Source organism: Coturnix japonica, chromosome 1 (assembly GCF_054131305.1).
Source record: "Coturnix japonica strain WE chromosome 1, WE-NBRP24, whole genome shotgun sequence".
NCBI lineage: Eukaryota > Metazoa > Chordata > Aves > Galliformes > Phasianidae > Coturnix > Coturnix japonica.
The window spans coordinates 119974670-120000805 of NC_140663.1; the positions used below are offsets into that span (position 1 = coordinate 119974670).

General features: G+C 38.2%; 1 protein-coding gene across 8 annotated transcripts in view; it reads right to left on the bottom strand.

Moving 5' to 3' along the window:
* The window catches only part of GABRG3 (gamma-aminobutyric acid type A receptor subunit gamma3), a 287168-nt gene that overhangs the window by 106953 nt on the left and 154079 nt on the right, over positions 1-26136 (bottom strand). The window contains exon 6 of one of the 8 annotated variants that reach the window (XM_085532659.1): positions 11670-11749. The exons of the other annotated variants lie outside the window; for them this stretch is intronic. Coding sequence (XP_085388785.1) covers positions 11694-11749 — 56 coding nt within the window. The 3' untranslated portion in view covers positions 11670-11693. Of the gene's footprint in view, positions 1-11669; positions 11750-26136 lie in introns of those variants that run through there. 8 annotated transcript variants of the gene reach the window in all.

The following is a 26136-nucleotide window of genomic DNA, read 5'->3' on the forward strand; positions in this document are numbered from 1 at the left end:
AATCTGCTCAAGATGTAGCAAACTGTTTTGTCTCCAATACGGAGTGGTATCAAATTTAGCCACTCACTGGAAAGAAACAAACAGACAAACAAACAAAAACCAAATACACACACACACAAACTGAAAAAAAAACTGAAAATAAAATAAAATAAAATAATAAAATAAAATAAAGTAAAATAAAATAAAATAAAATAAAATAAAATAAAATAAAATAAAATAAAATAAAATAAAATAAAATAAAATTCCAACACACTACATTGACAAATGGCTAAATGGGGACAGACTGACAAAGTTTTGATTTGTAGCAGGACCATTTTTCTGCCATTAGGTTTTCAAAATCCACATGCTGATGTATTGAAATAACCTTTTAAAGAAGTAAGTGACCTTGTGCGTGGCTAAGTTTGACTTTCCTCAGACAGTTTCAGAAGCATGACACAAAGTCCACGGACACAGCACTGAGGACACAAAAGAGCTTGAAATCCCTTTCCATTCATTTTTTCCATTCTGAAAATTTGCCTGATCTTTGTAACACTGACTGTGCCATTCAGAATACCTACAGATATGAAAACGTATGCAGCTCTCAGACAAAAATTGAAGTTCCCCGTCTAAAGCACGTACATACAATTTAGATGTGGAATGGGAAAAATTCCCAGTTCACTCCAGCAAATTCAACAGTCAAACTGAGCAGAAGAAAGTTTTAACAGCCACACTCACTCCAGAGCTTTCTTCATCTTGTTCAAGAAGGTCAGGATTTCTCCAGTCCTTCAATTAAAGCAGAAGATAGAAAATCTTACATCTCCCTGATAGAAAGGGAGGATAATGCAGTAAGAGCCCAAGGAAAGATTGAAAATAATCTAAAAGAACCCCATTATTTAAGTTGCTGAATCTGTAAAATGTAATGTTTAGAAAATAAGCAAAGCCACAGGAGAAAAAAACCCTTATGGTATAAAATTTTCTGTACATTAAGTAGAAGCATGTTCATTACCTGATAAATTCACTTTGCTTTAATTAGAAAACAGCAAGACCAGCATTTTTCTGATTTCTCCTCATGCTGAAATCTTAATAGATCAGCGCTGTGTAGGATGACATTGTATAGCTTAAGAACTTCCTTTGGCCACTAGCATATTTTAAATATACATTTTCAATATAAATTGAACCTGCTTTTAGAGAGTTATCCTACCCTCAGTGTCCTGGATATGTGTAGTTTAAGGCTGCAATCAGCTATCTGATATCAAACAAATATGTAACTGGAATCCTTATCTAATTTTAATAGAAAATTTAATTTTAATAGAAAAAAGAAAAAAAAAACAGATTTTTTTTTGAGGCAGTTTTATTAATGAACAGTTGAATACTAGTCAGATACCTCTAATACAATCTACATACACTAGTTTTGTTGTTCTTGTAATAGTTTTTGACAAAAAAGAAAAATTTGGTTTTATGGGGAATAGTAATTTTCTATTACTCACCTTGACGCACAGCCAGTTTTCTGATACTCACATAGCCTTATTAAAGGCTGCCTTATTTTAGTTTCTCTGCCTACAAACAAACTGCCATAAAATAAGGTTATGATTTAGACTGAATTGTCCCTCTTCGTCACAAGTGTTTATTACTAGATCACAGCTAGATGTAGCCAAAGAAACATTATCTTTCACTCCTCACAGCTTCCTGAAGAGCTGCTGCTACTTCCTTTGTGCTTTCGGGTTTGTGTGGGGAAGGTGCTCTTCTAAAAGCAACACCTTTAAAACAGGTGAGGACAAAGTAATCTCCAAGGTTAGCTTAGTCTGCCACACGTTTTACACAAAACAGTGTGCACAAAGAGCTACTACTCAAGTGTTTCAATTACTGCATCCCATTAAACAAAATTAAATGAGAGCTATTTGCTCGCTGAAAGCAAAATAAGTAAAACTAGATCAAAGTTACTTACAAAAACAAGATCTTACAAAATAAGAAGAAGAAAATTAAAACCAAAGATTCTTTGGAAATTTCCACATTCAAGCATTTTGGGAGAGAATTTCTATGAAGTATTTGCAAAAATTAGTACTATTGCCATAGGTTGTGACACATTAATAGAGAAAGCAACAAAACTAACTCAAGTTAGGTCCATCCCATATATGCTGCTCATCAGTTAATGGTAACGTTAACTTTCTCAAAAAAAAAAAAAAAATGCAACTAATACTAAGAAACATATTGGTACTTCAACATTTTGTATACACAGTGAATGTGACAATTACAGATTGATACTTCAGATACAGTAAGCTCTGTAAGCTCTGCTTGAGCAGGTGGGATCAGAGAAGATGACTTTCCAGCAACAACCATTCTGTGATTCAGTGACTCTGATCAACGTAGATTTTTCTTCTAAATCCTCACTCGGTGCAATGAATTGTGATTGCCCTTGGATTATATACTAGTTCAGAAACTACAGATATCCATGGATTGAAATCACTGTAAAATCCTAAAAAGTTTCTGTGTTAAGAATGGTGTAGACACATTGAGTCCTTGTAAATATCAGGCCAATGTCTTCTGTTAATCAGCTGGCTGATTAATCTTAGCAAGTCCCCCTCAGAGCAGCCATCCATTTTACTATGGGTTTGTTGACTCTAGGAGTTGAAAGTTAACTGAAACACTGACATTTAACTGAAACACTGACATTGAACACTAGCTTAATGTCATTTGTCCAGACTGTAGTTCCTTCTAAATGTCAAAGGAACTAACAACATTTTATTTTTTAACTTGGTAAGCATTCATTTTGTACATTAAATAATGTATTTCATAGAAAATATTCATGGAAAATGACAATTCTTTAAGGATAAATATAACAAAAGTGGAATTCCAGGTGTGTGCTTAAGAAGATTATCTTTTCCCAGTACAAGTGGAAGTATATATATGCCAAGAACTCTTGCCTATGTCATCCTCATTGAGTGAAGAGAGACTACATCAAAGACTGTATCTGTCATTAGTTCTAACTTAAGGTTCTTGATTAAGGCAAATAGAGAAAACATAATTTAAAAAAAAAACAAACAGTCACAGTAAAAATATTTTTTCCACCACTCAAGAAAAGAGACGACTGATAGAAAGCGATTCTGTGTAGTGACATGCCAGAAGTCAAGGATTACATTAGGCAATACGGTGCTTGAGTGACTTGTATTACCTGGCCATCTGCTTTGCGATATGTTGACTTTTGGCTTAGAGAAGATTAAATAACCTTTACTGTTATTTATCTGAAATACTGACAGAGCCAGGAACAGTACATTAGGAGTTTGTGAGATCTCTCTCTAAAATTTACTCAGGCACAGTGTTTTGAAAAATGCTCTGGGAAAACAAAACAAAACCAAAACAAAACAAAAACCAAAGAGTGAAAAATAACTACAGTGTAGGGTAAGAACCTATGCAAAATACCCAATAATTTTGTTATAGAAAGACAAGTAGCACTGTAAGCCTGTATTTATCACATACATAGACAGTCCTAAGTCTCCAGTGTGTGCCTCATCACAGAAAAGCTCTGACACCATATTCAGTGTGTGACACCATATTCGGTAGGAAGGCAATAGATGCTTCCCTCCATGGTAACAGGTGACAATTGCTATGGAGACCAATGAGCCTATGAATCCAGATTTCCTTCCTATGCTGACTTTGATTTTGTATCCAGAGTGTTTCCCAGAGGGAAAAAGAACAGAGGTTGCATAGCAAAATATTTCTAGGCAGGAGCCTGATATCTTGCAATATCAAATTGACCATAGAGTAACTCAGAAAATAAAGACGAAGGATACTAAAGCAACATTAATAAACAAAGAGGGTGAGAAATGCATTACAAAGGACAAATGGAAAATGAGAAAGAAGGAAAAATAGGTGTTACTGCAGTCCTAATGAGTGAACAATAAGACTGTGACAGCAAAAGTATGTCCCCAGTGACAGAACTGGGGAATAATTTCCACCTCACTTTGCCAGAGACATCAAATTTTTGGCAAGTTTTTCTTGGGTTTTGTTTCTTAAAATTTGTGTCTTTTTATCTACTTGACAATTATCTGTGATGCATGCCATTATGAAATGCTCTTTTTAGCAAAGAGGTAAAAAATACATTATACAAAATCTATGTTAAACTCAAAGCAAAAACTTTTGTGTATATTGGCAATCTCTGTTTGTGAGAAACTGGAATAAGTTTTGGCTCAAGGCTTGTTCAGCAGCACCCATTCAAAAACATACTCAGCAAGCTTTTGGAATTAATGGTTACCATGATCACAGCACTGAGAGAAACACACTATTGGGCAACCACAAGAAACCCTTCTTGGGTGTTGCTCTTTTTGGGCATTCCAGATGACTTATGGAGGCTGCCTCAGAGGAATGGACCACCATGCAGACAGTGTGCACACCTAACAGCCCACCATGCAACAATCACACAATCAACTGCCGATTACCCAACAGGAGGGGCATGTGCTACTGACATGCTATTGCCATTAGTGAACAAAACATAAGTATCCCTGACAACTACCACTGACCCTGATAAACAAAACACAATACGCCCTGACAACTAAAGCTAGCCCTGATGAACAATACTGAAGTGCCCTTGACAACCAACTGCTGCCCCAGTAAACCAAAACAACACAATGAAGAGTTAAAAATCTGAAATGTTCCAAGGTAGAACAGGGACCCCCTCCACCAAACTGTAGCTATGCTGGTCTACGAGATGTCACTGACCTACTTGCTGCTCCCTCTATGGGCCAAAGAAAGGCTGCTGGATCCCTGGTGGTAATTATCCTCATGTTATAAACTGTTTCCTAGGATTTTTCTCTTTACTATCTCTAACTTCCCCATCTTCCCCACATTTCTTAGCTGCTAAGAATTTATAATAAATCAGTAGCATTTGGCCTCTTCTGCTAACATAGTCTCTCTCCAGGTTTACATTTGTTGAATCATCTCCTCCAATATTTGGAGTAAGACACCATTGTATTTGCTAACCATCGGGTATTTTTTTCAGCTTTTCTTTCAATACTATAATCACTGAAATTGTAGAAAAAAAAAAGGAAGAATATTTTTTGCTGTAGAATTCACAGAAGATATTATTTCCTACTTTTCTTTACTCTCTTCTTTGGTTAATGAGGGGCGGGATAACACAACTGATGAAGACTGCATAGTTGAATGAATTTGTAGAATAGATATAGAGAATCTAATTTCAATAGAGACCATACAAATAATATTTGATGTAGCCTTTTGATGTACTTTATTCAAGCTGGCCAAAGAGAAATCAAGAAGTAATTTCAGGATTTCAAATCTCATTCTGAATATTGAGTGCTTTCATGAAGAGTATTTGATTTGCAAATGAACATTAATCTGGACACTTATTTACACTTACTTTTCTCACTTAAAAGAAAAAAATACATTGCATTGTCCATCTGTTTCTGTTTCACTGGTTTTACTTGTCAGACATTTCATTTATACGCTGGTACTTTTCATAGCATTGCTTGATTTTAATTTATTAATAAATTCTTCCTTAGAAGAAGATGAATCTGGGACCTATGTTCTTACTCTTCCCACTATGTTTTGTAAACTATTTCATCTCTATGTTCTCACTGAGAAGTGGAATTTTTACAGAGCTGTTCCTCCTGTTCAGAAAGTGCCCCAGGAAACCTAGGTATTTTATTGTAAGGCGGCTTTTTAGCTAGTCAGCCTGCAGTCAGTAATCCCCTGTCACAGGAGTTTAAACCACCCCAGATACAAAAGTTTGTATTTCACAGAATCACACACAGAATCACAGAATGACCCGGGTTGGAAGGGACCTCAAGGATCATGTAGCTCCAACCCCCCTGCCCAGCAGGGCCACCAAACATACACATTTACTAGATCAGGTTGCCCAGGGCCCCGTCCAACCTGGCCTTGAACACCTCCAAGGACGGGGCATCCACAACCTCACTGGGCAGCCTGTTCCAGGGCCTAACCACTCTCTTAGTGAAGAACTTCCCCCTAACATCCAACCTAAATCTTCCCTCCTTCAACTTAAAACCATTTCCCCTTGTCCTGCTATTGTCAGCCCTTTTGAAGAGTTTACTCCCCTCCTGGGTGTAAGTTCCCTTCAGGTATTGAAAGGCTGCAATGAGGTCACCCTGCAACCTTCTCTTCTCCAGGCTGAACAAGCCCAACTCCCTCAGCCTGTCCTCATAGGGGAGGTGCTCCAGCCCCTTGATCATCTTTGTGAACCTCCTCTGGACCCTTTCCGAAATCTCTATATCTTTCTTGTACTGAGGGTTCCACACCTGGACACAGTACTCCAGATGGGGCCTCACAAGAGCAGAGTAGAGAGGGACAATCACCTCCCTATCCCTGCTGACCACCCTTCTCCTGATGGAGCCCAGGATCCCATTTGCTTTCCGAGCTGCCAGAGCATACTGCTGGCTCATGTTAAATCTCTCATCCATCAGGACCCCCAGGTCCTTCTCAGCTGAGCTGCTCTCAAGGACCACTCCTCCCAGCCTGTACAGGTGCCTGGGGTTCTTCCGGCCCAAGTGCAAAACCTTGCACTTTGCTGTGTTGAACCTCATTAGGTTCACCTGAGCCCAGCTTTCCAGCCTGTCGAGGTCCCTCTGAATGGCATCCTTTCCTTCCACCGTATTGACCGCACCACTCAGCTTGGTGTCATCAGCAAGTCCCTAAGCCCTGCTTCCCCAAACCTCTATGTGGGGACCAAGGAGGTAAATCCCTCCCCACTGTAAGGGCAGAGCAATTCCTAGAGTGCCTCCTTAGATTGAATGAATACAAGTCTATGGGGCCAGATGGCACGCATCCCAGGGTCCTGAAGGAGCTGGCTTAGGTGGTTGCTGAGCCGCTCTCCATCATATTTGAGAAGTCGTGGCTGTCAGGTGAGGTCCCAGATGACTGGAGGAAGGGTCATGTCACTCACATATACAAGAAGGGAAGCAGGGAGGGCTCGGAGAACTACAGGCCGGTGAGTCTCACCTCCGTGCCTGGGAAGATTATGGAACAGATCCTCCTGGACAACATGCTTGATCACATAAAGAACGAGCACGTGATCCAAGACATCCAGCATGGCTTCACCAGGGGAAGGTCATGCTTATCTAATCTAGTGGCCTTCTATGATGGAGCGACGGCGTTGGTGAACGAAGGGAAGGCAACCAATGTCATTTACCTGGACCTGAGCAAAAACTTCATAAGGTCTCTATCATTCAATTTCTTTAAATTGTCTAAGGTTCTTCTGCATACTGCTACCCACTCCTCTTAGTCTCCCCAGTTTGGTATGAGGAAAGCCAGCTTGAGGATGACCTATCTTCCAGATTATTAATAAAGGCATGAAGAAGGCAATACTAATCCTCAAGGGTTGCCACTGGTAACTGACAATCAGTTTTGAGCAACTGACCAGTAGAGCAGGCAGCCAAGATAATATTCTACATAATTTACTTCTTTTTTTAATTAATTTTTATTTATTTTTAAACCCAATCCATATTCCACTAGTGTGGCTATAAGAATACTATGGGAGACCATGCCAAAGTTTCATACAACATCCAGTATTCTTTCCTTACCTGTAAGGCCAGTCATCTCACTGCACAAGTAAATCAGGTTAGTCAGGCATGATTTAACCTTGATAAATCTATGCTGAATCTGGCTAATCACCTTATCCTTCCTGTGCCTGAAAATGTCCTCAAGGAGAATTTGCTTCACAATCTTCCAAGACACCAAGGCTATTCTTACTGGCCTATAGTTATCTGGATTATTCTTCTTGAAAATATTTATGATGTTGCCTTTTAATGGTCATCAGTTATCTGCCTCAGTCGTCATGATCTTTAAAAGGTGACATAAACTTTCTTTACAATTTAATTGGTAAGCTCCCTCAGCTGTTTTGATGACAGAATCATGAAATTCATTGGCTTGAAAGGGATCTTTAAGACCACCAGATTCCAATTCCTTTCCATGGACAGGGCTGCCCCCCCACCAGCTCAGGCTGTCCAGGACCCCATCAACCTGGCCTTGAGCACCTCCATGGATGGGGCACCACAGCTTCTGCTGTCAGTCTGCTCTAATGTCTCACCACCTTCTAAGTAAAGAATTTCTTCCTAATATCTAACGTATATCTCTTTTCTTTTAGTTTAAAGCCATTCCCGCTTGTCCTATCTGACCAACTAAAAAGTCTCTGTCTCTTGTCTGTAAGCTCCCTTTAAGTACTGGAAGGCTGCAATTAAGTCCTCCTCATTTCACCTTCTCATAGAGTTATATATCCAGCTTGTGTAAGTGGATCTTTCAAAGTTCAGACCCTGTCAATTGTCCTGGGGATCTGGGAACAGTCCTTACTAGCAACAAATGAGGAAAAAAGGCACTGAGTACCTCAATTCTTTCAGTGCCCTTTTATCACTAGTAACATTGTCCCGTTGAGCAGGAGACTCGCATTTGTCTTAACCTTTATTTTGCTGCCAGTGTACCTGAAGAAACTTCTTCATCTCCTCATTTCATGTTTAGTTGCACTTTGGCTTTCCTTATTCAATTTGTACATGCTTCAGCAGTATCTCTATACTTCTCCCAGGTACGCTCACCCTGCTTTCATCTTCTGAGTCCCTTTTTTCTTTCTGCATTTGCTCTCGATTGAGAGTTTCCCGTTCATCCATGATGGCCTTCTACCCCATTTGTTTGACTTCCCACAGACTGTTCGTTTGCACTCTTTTGCAAGAGTCCATTAGACTCTGACCAGGTTCTTTTTGATACTACATATGATGAAGGTTTGACATTTAATATCAAATTTACCCATCTGTACACATTTGATATTCTGCAGGCTTTTGATTATTAGGAGTGTCAGAAGAATGTACTGAAATGACAGCACAAACACAAGATGGCAAGTGCAATATACAGTTAAGTCACTATAAAAGCATGATTCCTGTTGTCAGTCTATGCTTGTAATGGTCCTGAGCTTTCCCTGTCACCTGAAAAGAATGCACAGGTTAAAATCACCTCATGCCCTTTACTCTATTAAATGTACATTTTGCTAGTTGTTCAGTGTTTATGTTGAGCTGAATCACATACACACTTCTCCACCCCCTGAGCTGGTTTGGCTAGCTCGGGAAAACATTGCTCTCCACTAATTATCTTTGGGAAGGCTGTTTACAAAACTACATCCTGCTGACCCACTCATACAGCCATGTATCCAAAACAAAGGTCATTCTCTAATCCTCTCTGTGTCAACATAACTTCAACTTTCTTTGTGATAATTGGTTTTCATTCCTTACATCCTTACGTACCCGAGCTCATCACTCTTATCTCCTCTGACCCTACTTCCATTGTAGGGGTTTACTGAATGATCACCCCTGAAGAGGGTGTCCCTGGGGGTCCTTAAGCCCATTTGATATCCAGGACAGCCTCTCATGGGATCATGCCAAGCAGCTCTATGTAAAAGATGAAAGAGCTGTGATTTGTCCACCTACTTAGGATTCGAACATCCACTTCAATCCCACTGTCTTTAACTCTCTCATTCCCAAGTAAACTTCAATGCATTTTAGTCTTTTCCTTTATATGAAGTGCAACCTCTCCTCCTCACCTAGATACTGCTCCTCTTCATAGATTCTTTCCTGAAAGGCCTGTATCTATCCATTTGAGTGCTCCACTCATGCAAGATGTTTCTTTCTGTCCCTGTAATCCCAATACAATTACAGTGACCAAGATCATCAGTTTTGCTCTCAAAAGGTATTTATTCTGGTACTTAAATTATTCTACCCTAGCAATTCACAAATGGTTTGACCTACAGTCAGGCTCCCAGATTTATTTCAGGCCACCACCAGCTTTCAAATGTTTAATAGCATGTTTATAAATGTTCCCATTGTGGTTTAACTTGAGCAGGGAGCTCAGTACCACAGCTGCTCCCCAGGTGGGATGGGGGAGGGAATCAGAAAGGTAAAAGTATTTCATGGGTTGAAATAAACACAGTTCACCAGGCAAAGCAAAAAGCAGCTCACACAAGCAAAACAAATGAAAGCAAAACAAGGAATTTGTTTGCTACTTCCCATCAGTAGGTAGTCATTCAACCATTCCCAGAACAGCAGGGTCCATCACACATAATAGTTTCTTGAGATGACATGTGCTCTTACTCCAAATATCCCCCATTCCTCCTTCTTTCTCACAGGTTTTACTGCTCAGCATGACACCATATGGTATGGGATATCTCTATGGTCAGTTGAGGTCAGCTGATTTGCATCCCCCTTCAGCTACACGCACAATTTTATTTCCCTACAGGCAGAGCAGCACAAGAAGTGGAAAAGTCCTTGACCCTGTGCAAGCACTGATCTACAATAACTACTACATTGGTGTGTTATCGCCGCCACCTTCATCAAAAACCCAAAATATAGCACCATACAAGCCTCTACAAAGAAAACCAACTCTATCCCAGCCAAGCCCATGATAATTCCTTAATGAATAGGCCAGTAATTCATATCAAGTTATACAATTATACAAGAGCTGCTCTGAAAGTAATGCCTTCTATTTGTTTATGTTGGGCCACGATATCAGAGGCTGATTTTGATGATCAGATGTTGATGGCAGAGCAGTAGAGGTTGAACCTTCCTAACAATATTTCTTTGCATTTTGTTGTTGTGTGACAGAAGGCAGCAGAACAGCAGTCAAACAGAATGGTGCCTGATATGGAAGTGCATATGAAGCAAAGGTGTGTCACTGAATTCCTGCATGTAGAAAAATTGCATCCATTCATACTTTGTGAATGTTGATAGAGACCAGACAGTGGATGTGAGCACAGTGAAGCAGAGGGTAGTATGTTTCAGCAGTAGTGACAGTGACACAAAAGACAAGCCACATTCTGGACAGTCAAGCAGAGCTGTCACACCATGAAATGAAGAGCATCAGCTGCATCTTAATCTGTGTATTAAGACCAGGACACTGTATAGTGCTGAATATTATCTTCAGTGTATCGGAAATGATGGTGGTGATGTCTTAATATCACAAAGTTTGCACTAAGTGGGTCCCCACAAATGCTCACATAGGAACAGAAAGAACATCATGTGCAAGTTTTTCAGGAGCTATTGAAAAAATACAAGGCTGAAGGATACAGTTTCCTGGATTGCATAATTACCTGTAACAAGATGTGCTGTCATCACAATGAACTAGAGTCAAAATGGCAGTCCATGGAGTGGCCATGTGAATTCCCACTGAAGTAAAAGTTCAAGATGCAGTCCTCAGGGGGTAAAGTGGTGGGCAATGTCTTTGAGGATAGGAAAGAGGTGACCCTTCTGAATTTCTTGGAATCTAGACGAACAATAAACTCTGACTACTACACAGAAATGCTGACTAAGCTGAAGGCTCGAAGTTCCAGAGTCAGACAAGAGAAGAAGACAACCTTTCTCTTGCAGTATGATAAAGTCAGGCCCCATGCCAGTTTGAAAACCATGGAGTGCATTGCCAGTCTTGTCTGAATTTTCCTACCACATCTACTGTATAATTTGGACTTGGAATCTTCAGATTTCCATCTGTTTGTACTGATGAAAGATGGACTGTGTGGGCAATATTTTCCTAGCAATGGCACTGTTGTAGCAGCTGTGAAGCAGTGAGTCACCTCTGCTGGTGTAGAGTGTGGCATACAGGCACTTGTTCATCTTTGGTGGATGTAGCTAATGGTGAAACAGCATTTTGTAGTCCAGAATTTGCTCTATCAAACTGTGTTCTCTTGTCCTTTGTATCTGTTGTAGTTTCCATGGGAATCAATAAGAGACATTACTTTCAGAGCAATGTACATACATGGGAATGTCTTGATAATCTAGATATCATGTAGACAGAAGAGAAATTGAGAGGAATCCTAGGCTGAGACAACAGAAAAATGTTGATTTTACGAGATGTTTTTCTTCTGGCTAAAATACAGCATCCCTTCCCTAATAACAAGAAAACTCAATATATTAAGGAAATTAAAATACCAAAGACAATGAGGTTAAAATGAATTTTTCAAGCCTCACAATTGCAGACAGAAAACTGAAAATAAGACTTCCTGAGAACAGAAATCCTCCAGAATGTCCCCTCTCATGTGAAAATTTGAGGCCTCTAGTTAACTTAATTGCATTTGGTGTTGGCAATGCACAGCAAAGTAATCCATTAGTGCCTACACCACTCAGAATTATGAGTATTAGGTATTTGGTGACACTCCTTCATATATTAATGAATCAAGCCTGTGGCATACTACTGAAACGATATCTACAGCTCTAAGCTTCCTTAGATCCATCTCTATGTCACTACAGCATGTGAATTTGGGGTTGGTTTGCAACATAATATGATATATGTTACCTCATCCAAGCCAATATTCTGAAGTCTTGCTGGCATCAGTATGCTAACAGATACTTGTAAATGTCTTACACTATCAGAGTGCAACGCAGCTGCCCAAGCTAAAACACTGAGATGTAATAACACCAGCAAAAACATCAGATGTTTATTTACCTTAGCACAAACCCTGAGAATACAAAGTCTTCATTAAAGCTAAGTGTTCCATAGGTTAACGCTGATGTAGTTACCTTTACTAAAAATAAAAGTGCAGATAATAACATCTATAAAATCTCAGTGCATTCATATGCATTTTGTTAGGTCTCTGCTCAGTGTTTTTAAATAGGTCTGTGCACTTTAACATTACAGGCCATTCATAGTAGTATAAGATCAGAAAACATCTAAGAAAGTAGGAAAAAAAAAAGACTCAGAAATTTATATCAAACTCTGGTCTATGTCAGGTTTTATATCTCACATCACCTGAAAGGTTTAATGTATATGTGTGGTAAGTCAAAACTACTGTTCAATTTCTGGTTTTACATACAAAATAAATGTCTCTCTTTACATTAAAATTAAACTTAAGAATTTGTGAGAAACAACTTGATTGAGATGTATCAGCAGTACTCATTTCATATGTTACTGAATAAATGTGACTGCAGTATATCCTATGGACTCAATTATGCAGCTACGGTATGAATTTGTTCACACAACTGTAGTAACTTTGATTGTTGCAAAATTGCTGTAAGTATGATACTGACTGCCTAAATATTCTCCAGGGCTGGAAATGAAAGTCATACTCTAAGGAGAGAATGCTTCTTGAGCATCCACAAAAAAAAGTCAACCACAAAAATAATGACACTTAATGGATTAGACAAACACTTTAAGATGAAAATGATAAAACTGATTTGGAAATGAAGTCGTTTGTGTCATCCGTGTTATGGGTTCTTTCCAGAATTTCAAAAGGTTTTGTCTTGATAATCACTGAGAAGTACATGTCTATCTGAACAATATTTCTGTCTTACATTCAGTTATCACGATTGTCCAGAAATCGTAGAGATGTAAAAGCTTCGGTGATAAATTTCTGATGTGCTCTGTCTTCTTTATCTAAGAAATACCAGGAGAATGCTCTTAGTGTATTTTATCACTTTCACTCCAAGTTCTGATCAAAGTGAAGAAAAAATAGTCAACAGTATATGATAAGAAAATAACCGGAAAGATAAGTGCTGAGGTTTTTTACTGAACTGCAAAAGCTGGTCAGATTGTTTCAGTGGCTGTTTCGAACTGATCCTTATGAAATGGAATTTAGAAAGAAGTTTAAACAAACTATAAAACTTGTGATAGATGTTGGGCTTTTTGTTTGTTTGTTTGTTTGTTTGTTTGTGTTTTATTCCTGAACAGTAATGTAATTATACATTTTATTTCTTCTTTTATTTCACAGAATCACAGAATGACCCGGGTTGGAAAGGACCTCAAGGATCATGTAGTTCCAACCCCCCTGCCTGGCAGGGCCACCAAACATATTTACTTTGTTTTTGTTTGAGTCTCCTTTTTACTTTCTCTCTGTACTTCTCAATTCCAGGCTTTTTGTTACTGTGAAATCCTTATTCAGAAATTCACTCATAATACTGAATTTTCTGCTTTTCTCTGGGTTTTGCTTTGTCTTTTATTTTCTGGACTTGTTCTTTTCAAACACATGTGTGTTTATCCATTTCCTCCTAAGTCAACATCTGTGTTATGAGAAGTTTCCAAAGTTCTTAAAACTTATCTTTCTGGTTTCTTTCAGTTCTTTCATTCCCCCTCTCTAATTTTAATTGCCCAGCTGAGTGTCACTTGAGATTTGCTGCTCCTATGTTAGATGCCACCCTGATCTTACAAACAGGAGACTCTCTGAGGTTAAGCCATATGGCTTCACAGATGGATCTCAGACTCTCAGCGCCTTTCTGTTTCTCTCCAAAGAAGGAAGAAACTGGAAGGGACTCACCGGCCCTGATGATGGGAATTCTGGCCAAAGCCAATCAATGCAAGAAGGCTCAGAAAGTTTGGGAAAGCGGAGAGAGTAAATAGTCATGGGTGGAAGACTCTGAGATGAAGGTAATAAAGCAGAGAGATAGAGGAACAAGGGCAAAAGAGAAGAAAGAATAGGGAAGAAGGAATAAGGAATGGGAGAAAAAAATGGAAGGAAAAAAGAAAGAAAGAAAGAAAGAAAGGAAGGAAGGAAGGAAGGAAGGAAGGAAGGAAGGAAGGAAGGAAGGAAGGAAGGAAGGAAGGAAGGAAGGAAGGAAGGAAGGAAGGAAGGAAGGAAGGAAGGAAGGAAGGAAGGAAGGAAGGAAGGAAGGAAGGAAGGAAGGAAGGAAGGAAGGAAGGAAGGAAGGAAGGAAGGAAGGAAGGAAGGAAGGAAGGAAGGAAGGAAGGAAGGAAGGAAGGAAGGAAGGAAGGAAGGAAGGAAGGAAGGAAGGAAGGAAGGAAGGAAGGAAGGAAGGAAGGAAGGAAGGAAGGAAGGAAGGAAGGAAGGAAGGAAGGAAGGAAGGAAGGAAGGAAGGAAGGAAGGAAGGAAGGAAGGAAGGAAGAAAGAAAGAAAGAAAGAGAGAAAAATAATGTAGAAGGTAGAGACTCATAGAAGAGTCCAAACAAAGTGATGAAAGGTGGGAAGTGATTCTATTGGGACTGACTATATGCCAAAAAAGAGTGTAAACATATCTCATATACCCAACACATGCCAAAAAATCTGAATTAGTGTCTAATTTGAGCAGAGAGGAAACAACTGCTGGAATTTGTGTCAGTTGTTGCATATTGTTGTGGTGTGAATGCGAATAGATGATGGGTGGAAAAGAGAACAGTACACCCAAGATGTTAAAATCAGTTCCTAGAATCTGTACAGGATGGAGAGAGCCTTATGAAGTTTGAAGGAAATTCTATAACCTGCTTGATTTTTAACATTATTTGATTATATTAAGTCTATAGCAGAATCCCGGTTTTTGATCAACAGAAGTCTGCCATTTGCAAATAATATACCAGTAATTGTTGGTGATAACCTCATACAATTAAAATATACAGAAACAACCTTAGTGTTTCTAATAGAATAAACACTCCTACATCCAGAAAAACAAACTGATTATATCAAGATGCAACAATTTTCTTTCTTTTTTATTTTCTCTCTTCCCCCACCCCCAACCCCCAACCCCCTCTTTTTTGATTGCTTAAGAAAGCCAGCTCTGAAAATTGATTCCCTTTAAAATTAGACAGGGAAAGATGGTTTTCACAAATGTAGATTTACTACTTTAAATATGAAAATATTGCTTTATAAGGAAGATTTAATACTTTAAATCTTGTTTCGAGTGTGAAAAAGATATATCATAAAGGATCACATATTGGTCATGTTGGGAAGTCTCTTCTTCAATCTCCTGCTTAAGACAGGGTTGACACTGAATTGAGATCAGGTGTTGTTTAGGTATATGCCATTAAGAAAGACACACTTCTTTGAGTGTAATGAATCACAGTGAACAGGATTATAAATAAACGTGCAGCTGTCATTTCGAATCACATAATCACCTGAGTTTTCCTCCTGAAAATCCTATACAAGTAATGAATAGTCTCACCTCACTTAACTTCTTCAATCTGATAGTACCACAGACCAGGATTTTGGCTGCCAATTCTGCTAAGCCTTGACATAATATACACTGCTGTATTTTGCACATAAATCAATGTAAAACTACAGTATAAATCCCTCAAACAACTCTGAGGTCTGCAAGTTGCTGGGAACAGCCGTTTATCTTCCTTTCTGCAGTTTTGTATAGGTTGGACAAGAAAAGCTTTAAAGATTTCAAGTCTGGATGCTGGGGGAATGTGCTGAGAACAAAAATAAAGGAAAAACTATGTTATGAAATTGTTAGGGATCTCCGTTTCCTTCTAATTGTAAGACTTTTATCCAAGAGTTTCTGTCTGCCTTCTCCGGCTGCCAGAGGCAAGAAATGTTGTTTTACTGTAATGTTTATTTTTAGACAACTGCTGTGAACAAATACACCACCCAGATCACAAAGTTATCTTCTGTTTAAAATCACTGCTATCAGACAACCTTCTCCTTGCTCATGTGGTCCGGTAGCTTTGTTTGGAGTCAGTCAATATAGGAAGAAAATAACTGTGAGGTACAAGCACGCACTTCTTGCTACTTTCTTTTCTTTTTAACTTGAAAAGGTGAAGCTTACTGAATTGAAAAGTGGACAGCACTATTTGCCCCAAATGGTTCCCATTCTTTTTTTCTTAAATGAGGTGGCATTCCTATTTCATTTCAGAAAAATGCATAAGAAGTACTGTAAGTGCAAAATAGCTACTATATTCCCATTAGGTCTTATATTTTGAAATAAATTACACACACATATTTTATATAGAACATTCTGCAGTGAAAAAATAAGAATTAAGTGTGATTTTAAAACTGCAAAATAGCCACTATGTGATCAGCTCACTTACAAGCAAAATCAAAAAAGTAAATGGAGAATCTTTCCACTGTCCTTTTCAGAAAAGATCTGAAACTGAGCATCACTCATTCAGTATTCAATACTAGGGTGCCTCAGGCTGTCACAGAATAGATATTTCCTTCTGTTGAGGACCGAGAGCTCCTAAAATATTTCAAAAGGGTAAAAAAAAAAAATAGTTCTCAAAAAGAAAAGTTTGTATTTCACAAGAAGAACTCTTTCCCAAAGGAAAAAAGAAAGACACTCTTCTACGAAAATTCCTCCTAAGCTCTGACATTCGGTCTTCATCAGTTGAAATGGCAGTTAGAATTCAGATTATACCATGGCAACCCATCTAGACTGTATTCCCAGATATTTTTTTTAAGGTTTCATCATATGAAATGTGCTTTCAAATGTCACATCAGTTAATATAAAGGGGAGGAACATCTAAATGTCTCAAGTCCACAAGTGAATATTTATATTACCTTAAGAAAAGCTATAGTGCTGTCAGTTTGTGTGCCAGAGGATTTGCAATAGAATTTGTTCCTTATTTTGCTTCATTCTGTTTTACTCTAAGCAGATTAGCTGAGTACCTGCCAGTAATGAAAAGATTGAAAGCTACCACATATCTGTTTTCTCATCCTCTCTCACTCACACCTGTAAGAGAGATTAAGAGATTCTTTCTATAGGTTGTTGTACTTATGCTGCTTACTTTTTACTGAAGACTAAGCTGAAGCAGATGGTGAGATCAGGATTAATGTTCTTTTCTAAGATGTTCATCCACAAATCAAGGACTCCTTTCACACACATGATTTTCTTCTGTTCCAGTGAAATCATATCTTCAATTAGGAATTTAGAAGGCTTCACTGTATCATGAGAAATGACATAGAATGCCTTAAACTAAGGGACTCAGGCAGAAACTTTACTCATCTTTTCTTTGTATGAAAGGTGTGTAAGGCATAGAGCTGCTCTGAAGTTGTTTTCTAGTAACCTGTATTGCTAACAATAGAAACAGAAAGATATTAATGGAGGCACCTAAATACTGTGAATTTCAATTCATTTCACTTTTTGATAATAACATGTACTTTAATGAGGCTCCTGGTTTTTCCTTAATGATGTATTTCCAAAGGAAAGAATCAGAGAGATCCAATCAGGCTGCAGGAGTGAAAAGAACAGACATTAACCAGAATGTTCTCAAACTGATGCTCTCTGAAATGACTGAGAAGAGATGCAGCTAACCTAGGTCACCTGTGCTCATCAAAAGACAATGCTGCAAGTGCAATTAAAGCAACAGATGAAAGGAAACAGTCTGCTTGCAGTTACATAGCAGCTGGCAGATCTGGGAGAATTTCTGAGATCCTAGATGCAAATGCACACTAGACACCTCTTAACTCCCATCAAACCTTACGCAATCCACAAACTAGCTCTCTCCACAATGACTTGGTTTCCCTAGGAAAGAAACTCACGCAAAAAACAATGGAATGGAGCCTCAGCTTTTTTTCTGCACAAGCTCTCTGATCTGGCCAGTTGCCTCAGGAAAGCGTGCACTTTTTGTTCAATCTAGATGCCTCCATATGCATTCTTTCATATGACTAGAGCAAAGGTTTTGGGAGATAGTCAACAGTTCCTGAGCTATAACAGACTAGTGGTAAAACTTCCAAATCTCGGTATGAAAAAATAATAAATATCTACTATTCATGACAAACTTAAAAATTAAATCATAACAATTCCCATTACACAGAAGTAATCTCTGCATTTAGATATACAAAAGTGCAGCATTTTATGAAAAAATTAGAAGAATCAATCAAAAATCTAAATCACATGGGAGAATATAAAAACATTTTAAAATGAAGTTAACATTAAAGGTGATGTCTCAATTGTTACTGCTTCCTCCCATCTAAATCTTATTTATTGTTTCCCTATCTGCAGGGTTCTCTCTTGGTAAGAAACATAATCCCAGTATATTACCCAACTATGAAAAAAGACTGAAGTTTTATTATCTGCTCTGTAGCATGCCCATTACATAAAGTTAATTTCTTTCTAAGGAGACAGACCTGCCCCTCATAGCAAGGGATCCAGACAGACAGACACCAGCATCCTTCTAATGGGAGCAGATACAAATGACATTTTCCGTTTTGTCCTCTAGCACATAATAACAACACCACTTTCAAAGCTGCACTATTGCATTAATTCCTTCTCTCTCTTAGCTCTGTGGACCCTGGTGATAGATTTTTCTTTTTCTGCTAATTTTGAAGTAGCAGAAGCAATAAACAAAAAAAGGGTGGTCTTTTAATACTTTCATGTTTCCAAGATACTTTGTTTTGCCAGGCTGTGTTAAAGGTAAACTGAACTGACAAGAACTACATCTCTGAGGACTTGATGTTTTCATGCTGTTTATTGAATCCACTATAGACTCTACTAACCCCATTATCATTAGTCCATCAAACCCAGCAAAAGTAAAACCACTGTCTGGATTCTAGATAAGTGTGTCTAATCAGAGAGTCAATAGTCCCCACTTTTTGTTAAACCACAGTGATGTAGGTGAAAGTTATCTGGCTGAGCCCATTCTGGTCTCTACTTGTTCTTTCTCACCTCCTTAATGATTTTGCTTGGTATCTCTTCTTCTCCTGACAGATGTGCAGTACTTCTTGGCTCTCAAAGTGCCAAATGGCTTCCCCTGGAAGCAATTCTGTAATAGTTCTTTATTTCCCTTAAGATACCAGTGAACTTGAGCAGACCTCACCATTTGGAGATGCATCACTATGACCTTCAGTATGGACCCTGAAATGCCCCCAGAATATAACGATGCAACCAATTAACAAAAAATAAAATAAAATAAGATAAAATAAAATAAAATAAAATAAAATAAAATAAAATAAATCCAACCATTACAACAACTAAATAGAAAATGGAAATATAAAAACAATACAAAAACTAAATAGAAAATTCAGTTATTCAAAAACACACTATGATTCTATTAGAAAACCCAAATTCAGCTTTCTGGGTGTGCTTCTAAGTCCATCTCTTGCATTTGGAAATGTAGAGGAGACAGGAGAAGGGAAATATTGCAAACAGATATGACGGGTTTTTTTAAGCTGCCTGTTGGTGGGTTACTTTGAGTTCTACTTTTATGTTTTATGGAATAAATACATGTGGCTACATCAGCATTTGTAATAGTCTAACACTGTGGAATGACAGAATTACAAATGAGCATATCAGGTAATACCTGTGTGTACAGAAAGAAAGTTCCTACAAGGAACAAGTTAACTTGTCCTTAACCCAAACAAGAAAGAACTAGGCACAGCATTGTTGGGAGTTTGGGTTTGGGATCCACTTCTGACTATGACTTGTACAAGCAACTCCATACTAGCCACTCAGTGTGTGTCCTGATGTTGAAACAAAACCCCCCAGAAAGGGGCAATTTTATCTTGCTTACAGAAAATTCTTTATTTGCAGAAGGTGCTGTTATGACTGTAACCGAGACAGATCAGATCGCTGTTCCAGAAATGTTCCCACATTGTTCTCATTGTCCTGTGATGCAATTGCTTCTTACAAATTGCCAAAAACAGTCATTCTTTCTTATGTAAAAAATGTGATGCAAGGGATTGTGATTGTTTGCTTATGTTACAGAGGTGATCTCTCTATGTCTAAAGTTAAAAAGTAGGGTTGCTAAGAGCTGAGGAGCGGTGATCAGCCTCTCCATACAGATCAGATTCATTTGCAAACCAGATACCACACTCCTAAACAAGTAAATAACAATAATACAATATGTAGAATGTTGTTTTGCGTTACATTTCCAGATGAAAGACATTTTCCTCATTCTTGTGAAACATTTTCTGCATTTGTATCACACTATTTGTATCACTTGAAATAAATAAATAAATAAATAAAAAATTAGAGAAATAAGATTGGATGCTTTGGGAAGATAAACTGTACCTGGGATTCCTGGGACTTGCAGTTTCCTTTTTCAAACCTAACTCAGAGCTGGTCATCCCAGAAAAGTAAGGGACAATATATGAATTACCACTTGCCACCAACTCTCCCTGATCAATGAGGCACTGAACATCCCTCAAGCTCAGGGAAGATGCAATGTCTTTTCTGATGGGTGACTAAATACAGAGCCAATGTCAGATTAAATCCAACATGCTTGTACTACAATGTGTTGTATAAACTTGGAATCGGTGTAGAAGCATGAAGTTGTAAATGTTTGGCAAGGTATCTCTGATATACCTCATGCAGTGAGGCAGAAAGCTAAAAGAAAGATTAGCATCACACTGATATTTATGATACACACTAATTTGACATGAATATACCATAAGTTAGATTTAGAAAGTGTGACTTTACAGTGAATGTTTTTACAACAAGAATAATTTGGCCAATTTCACTGAGGTATAGTACAACCAATTGGAGTAATTTGATGCAAATTAGTATTCAAATATCTTGCAAAATATTATGAGTCTTGGCTTGACTAGGAGATGGAGGCTCAAAAAAGCAAGGAGATTCTTTACTCAGTATCTATTATAACTTAAGAAATGCATTGAGTTGTCCCAGAACAGAAAAACTGCTACAGCTAAAATATGCTTGTCACAAAATCTGAATCAAGAATTCCATTGGTGCCCCACGATATGGCTTAGCCCATTATAGAGTGCACAGATGGGAAGTTCACATTTGTATTAAAGCTCCTTCTGCACATCGCAAGTCCTTCTCAGAATCTTTAATGCTACTACCCTTGAGACACAAACATTAAGCTGTGATCCCTCTGGTCTGTTCTATATCAGGAGGAAAATTCTTCCTTCAGACTATATTAATGATTCTACCGATGACACATGAGATGAAACAAAGCACAGCTTATACCACAAAACCAGCATTTGATTTTCTAGGCTAGGAGGAATAATAAAGAAACATATTAAAAGCGGTGATGACAGCCAGTTCTTCTGGCAGATTAATAACATGTGGCTCAAAGTACTTACTGATCATCTAAATTGCATATCCATAAGAGGTTTCATGTTCAAAGGGGTAACATTTGATTGAACCATGTTTATATTTAGAAAATAGGGATCATTTTTTTCAAGAACCACATTAGATTTTTTGTAATGATTTTCTTGTTTCCCAACTATTTTGCTGCAATTTTTTACATATCTTTGTAAATCACTTAAAAAAATTCTTGAACTTTCAGGAGACTAAAGGTACATGCTGTAAGGCCTGACTGAGCAAGCAAACCACCTGTAGCTGGCAAATTTACTTCCCCTTATTTTCAGCTGAACTGAAAACACTTGGATTGTTCATCAACATTCATATTCACATTCTATTGTTTTCACTAGGAATGGCATTCCAGGGATTCCCACCTTTTTCTGCCTGGCACTAATCCTTTAGTAATGTCAAACTGGGAGCAGTGGATCTTCTCACCTAGGAAAAGATAAAATTTGCTACAATAGCTCCAACTCTACTGCCTAAATATGATGTGCTTTTTAAAAGAAGCAGTATTGCCAGAACAGCAGCAAGAAAAATAAAGCAACAAAACCACTTTAACTAACACAGTCTGATTATTTCTTTCATTTTGCACTGCATCTCAGTATAACTGCATCTGCTGTAGCTGTCATATTCTGTATTCTTAAGTCATGTCAAGAATCAAGGATAATCTTGTGCACATGGATGGGGATAAGAGGTGAAGGTTTGTTTCTGGGCTGAAAAATGATCAGCTCAAACAGTTGTTGAGCACAAGTAAAAGTGTGAAATTCCAGAACACCCAACAATCCCAACAATTGCTGATAAATCAGAACTGTAGATGTCAACTGTGTACCAGTTGCATTGCAGTTCTAATGGAAAAGATGTCCTTTGAATAGCTTGGCCATAGGGTCACGGAAGCATTTGTGAAATTGGAGTTGCTAGTGAATAGTCAGTGGTCCTCTCTGCAATCAACTCGTCAGCTTTTCTTCAACCAAGTACTTTATCTGAAATTCTTGAATTCCCTCAGAACAACAATCACAAAATAGAAGCCACTAACACAGTCATCTCTTTACGCTCACTAGCTACCATGCTCCTAATGATTTGTCAAACAGTTTTGAATCTTTATAAAATTTTAGAATCTATGCTATCCCATGGCAGGAGTTCCACAATGGATCACACTTCTCATTTCCAGCCTGTATTTTGCTTCTTGTGTCTTACTTGTTCATTCCTGTGCTTTGTCCTTCAGACAGAATACCTCTTCTCCCTTACTGATGCTTATGTGAATCCTAGCTACCTTAATAAAATAGTTTTTCTGGCATTAGCCTATTCACACAATGCCCAATCAGTGCTAAATATAGATAACCAAGACAGTTTAATAAGGTACTTGAGTATCCAAAGTAGTACAGCAGTCTCCCTCAGCTCAGAGAGATAAATTAACACAAATGGAGAACCACTCTGATAGAACATTTTTAAGCAGGAGTAGTTGGAGCATCTAAAGCCAGTGCTACCATGTTTGCTACACTGGTATCAAGTCATATTGTTGATTTTCTTCTTTCCATTCACTAGGACAAATTCACATGTTAATACCATGCATTAGAATTTATGCCAATGTCACAGCATATCTGTGCTAAGAAAACCCGCCTGCTACATGGCTGTTCAGATCAGTCCAACACGCAGGCTGTGAAAGAGCTGTCATGCTGCACAGTAGCTCTGCATAACACTGCTGCACGCATCTACATAAGGACTACAATAACATATGCTCACTTAATGTATGTCTGAATAGGCCAGATGATTCATCTCATTGTTTGACATGTACAAAACTGTAATGACAGAAAGTCTTCAGACTATTTCATTACTTTCTAATTCCTGTAAGTAAAGAGTTTGGAGTGCTTCAGGGATGGCCCTTGAGCAAGACTGACTGATCAGGTCAGCTGTTACTGCTGGAGATGCTCTCCACTTTATTGTCTGTCCCAAAAGTGTTCTTTATAAGGCAGTGTTCCTTTGGTGTAGCCAAAAACACACATTCAAAAATCACTTCAGAGCTGGATAACAAGTATGTCCCAAACAATCCTCTTTCACAAGATTTTCAAAGGGAAGGGTGTAGATAGGTAAGCCCTCTCAGCACACTGAGGTGGTCTCTTGTTTATAAACCACTGTTTTCTTCTTATTCATCCTGGTAAATGGACCAAGTAGAGCTCAGTATTCCCACTTAAGGATTATCAGCTGTCCTCAGAGCAATGCAGGGGTTAAGGAGTGAATTATTTGGCACTAGAAGAAAATTCTTCAGAAACAACTTGAGTTTAGTTTTTCACATTTCTGAACTATCAAGGGAAATTTATATAAAGGGTAAAAAGATTCAGATGTTTGCTAGTTTTTGTTTGTGTAGAGACATAGGGAGTATTTTCTAAAACTTGTGTGCTTACCTACCATGAAAGCTGCAGAGATTTGCCTGTGTGAAGGAGAAAGAACAAAAGGGATGCAGGGGAAAGGAGTTCTGTGCACCATTTCTATCTTATCCAAGGACATAAACCTTGGAATCCATAATAAATTTCTCTGCTCAGAAACTTGTCAGAGCAGGCAGCAATAAATCACTCAGGCACTCACTCAGTCATTCACTTCATAAGTCCCACTGCGTACCACATATCTTGAGACTGCTACGAATGTACATAACCCTGAAAATACAACAGATTTAGAGGGAAAAAAAAACCTCAGTTAGATTGGACATGTCCTACAATTATAGTAGTGCTAGACTCTTTCAAGGAAGGGAACAAAACTTACTATGAGCTTAAAAACAACACAAACAAACAACAACAACAACAAAATCCTCTTGTTATTAACATGTCTAAAAGGTTGAGAAAACTATAAGTTATTATTTTTATACACCTTCATGTGTTATTCCATCTCACAAGAAGCTATAAGGAATGCACATAAACTGGGACACATTCGGATTCTGCTTGATTCTGTGTAATCTCCAACTCCTAGATGGTAACACATGTATGTTTTCAGGAGTAGAAGGGCTCTGAACTACCAGATCTATAAGAGAAATCTCCTTCAAATCAGGATGTGATTTGAAACTGCCATGGAGCTGAGCCTTCTGAAGTTGGCACTGATACTACATCTCTTTAACTAAAAAGCATGGAGCATAGCTTACTGGCATTCAGTATTGCCTAGCTATTATTGGAGGTCTGAAGTGGCTTCCTTTGCTATTAGTGTCCAGCTTCTTTGGATACTGCTAACATAGGACCTATCAATTTTATGTGGTAGATTTAATCAGTATCTCTGGACTGGGACTCCTCTGCCAGTACTACAACAAATCAGCAGTAGTTTGCCACAATGTAAGAGCAGTTTTATGCAGTAACTAAGCATAGTTGAGGCATGCATATATCAGTGACAAATGTTTATTAGCAGGAAGGCTCATTCAGGAGGTGTTTGCCTCCTGCCCATTTAAGTATGCATACATTCCACACACCCTAACTAAGCACACAACTGTGTATTTTTTACCCAGGCTCACTTATCTGTGTTATATCACAAACCAGCAAAACATTGATAATGGGTTTGGGGAAGGATGTTGTTTACACTGGCAGATTTTCTGTAAATGCTTTCCTGGGGAAAAACAAGAATACATCCTGGATCAGCTGAAATCCAAATCCAGCTTCTAACTGAGGGTCACTGTCCACATATCAGTCATAAATCGATACACTTCTATCGAGGCAGTATATCTATCATAAAGACACCAGGGAGTGCTAGCCTTTTATTACTGCTTAAGCGTGGGCAGAGAAAACACTTAAATACTTTTTTTTTTCTAAACAGAAAGATAATACATTTCCATTCACTTCCAGAGAACACAGATCCTGAAACCTGGATTTTATTAAAGGAAAAAAGCTTTATTGGGTCCCTTTAAAAATGTTTGTAAAATATTTGTATCATGCAACTTTGGATTACAAAACTGTGCAGGTCTATCTTTGAGCTCTTGAACTTTTTCAAATGAATCCACATGGAAAGAACTTTCTATCACAGAAATATGAGATCTCAGGATAAACTCACCTGTTTTCCATCCATTTCAATAATGTATTTGTTTTGTTCATTATTTGGGTTTTAAGTATACCAACCCGATATAGAATACAACATTAGGACTAAAGAACATGCTAAGCAACAAAAGTGAAATGAGATTTACAGTATCTACACCTTTTAATTTAGATTATAAAAAAGAGGCATTACATGCTACTTGCTATAAACTCAGATGTTCAGTACTAATGCAGCTGGTCCCAAAGCTTTCAAAAGAAAACTGCCATTTGTCTTCTCATTCACTTGTCACATGATTTTATAGCTAAACATAGCAATGACTGGAGTGAATATATGCTCTTGTTAAAAGTGTGACTGTAGGATCAACTGATTAAGGCTGATTCTGGCAAAGAATAATAGAGTAAATCCACAGACAACTTCAGGGCATAAATCTCACTAGCTGGAATGCCAGGGAGGAAAAATATCACCGTGGTGCTTA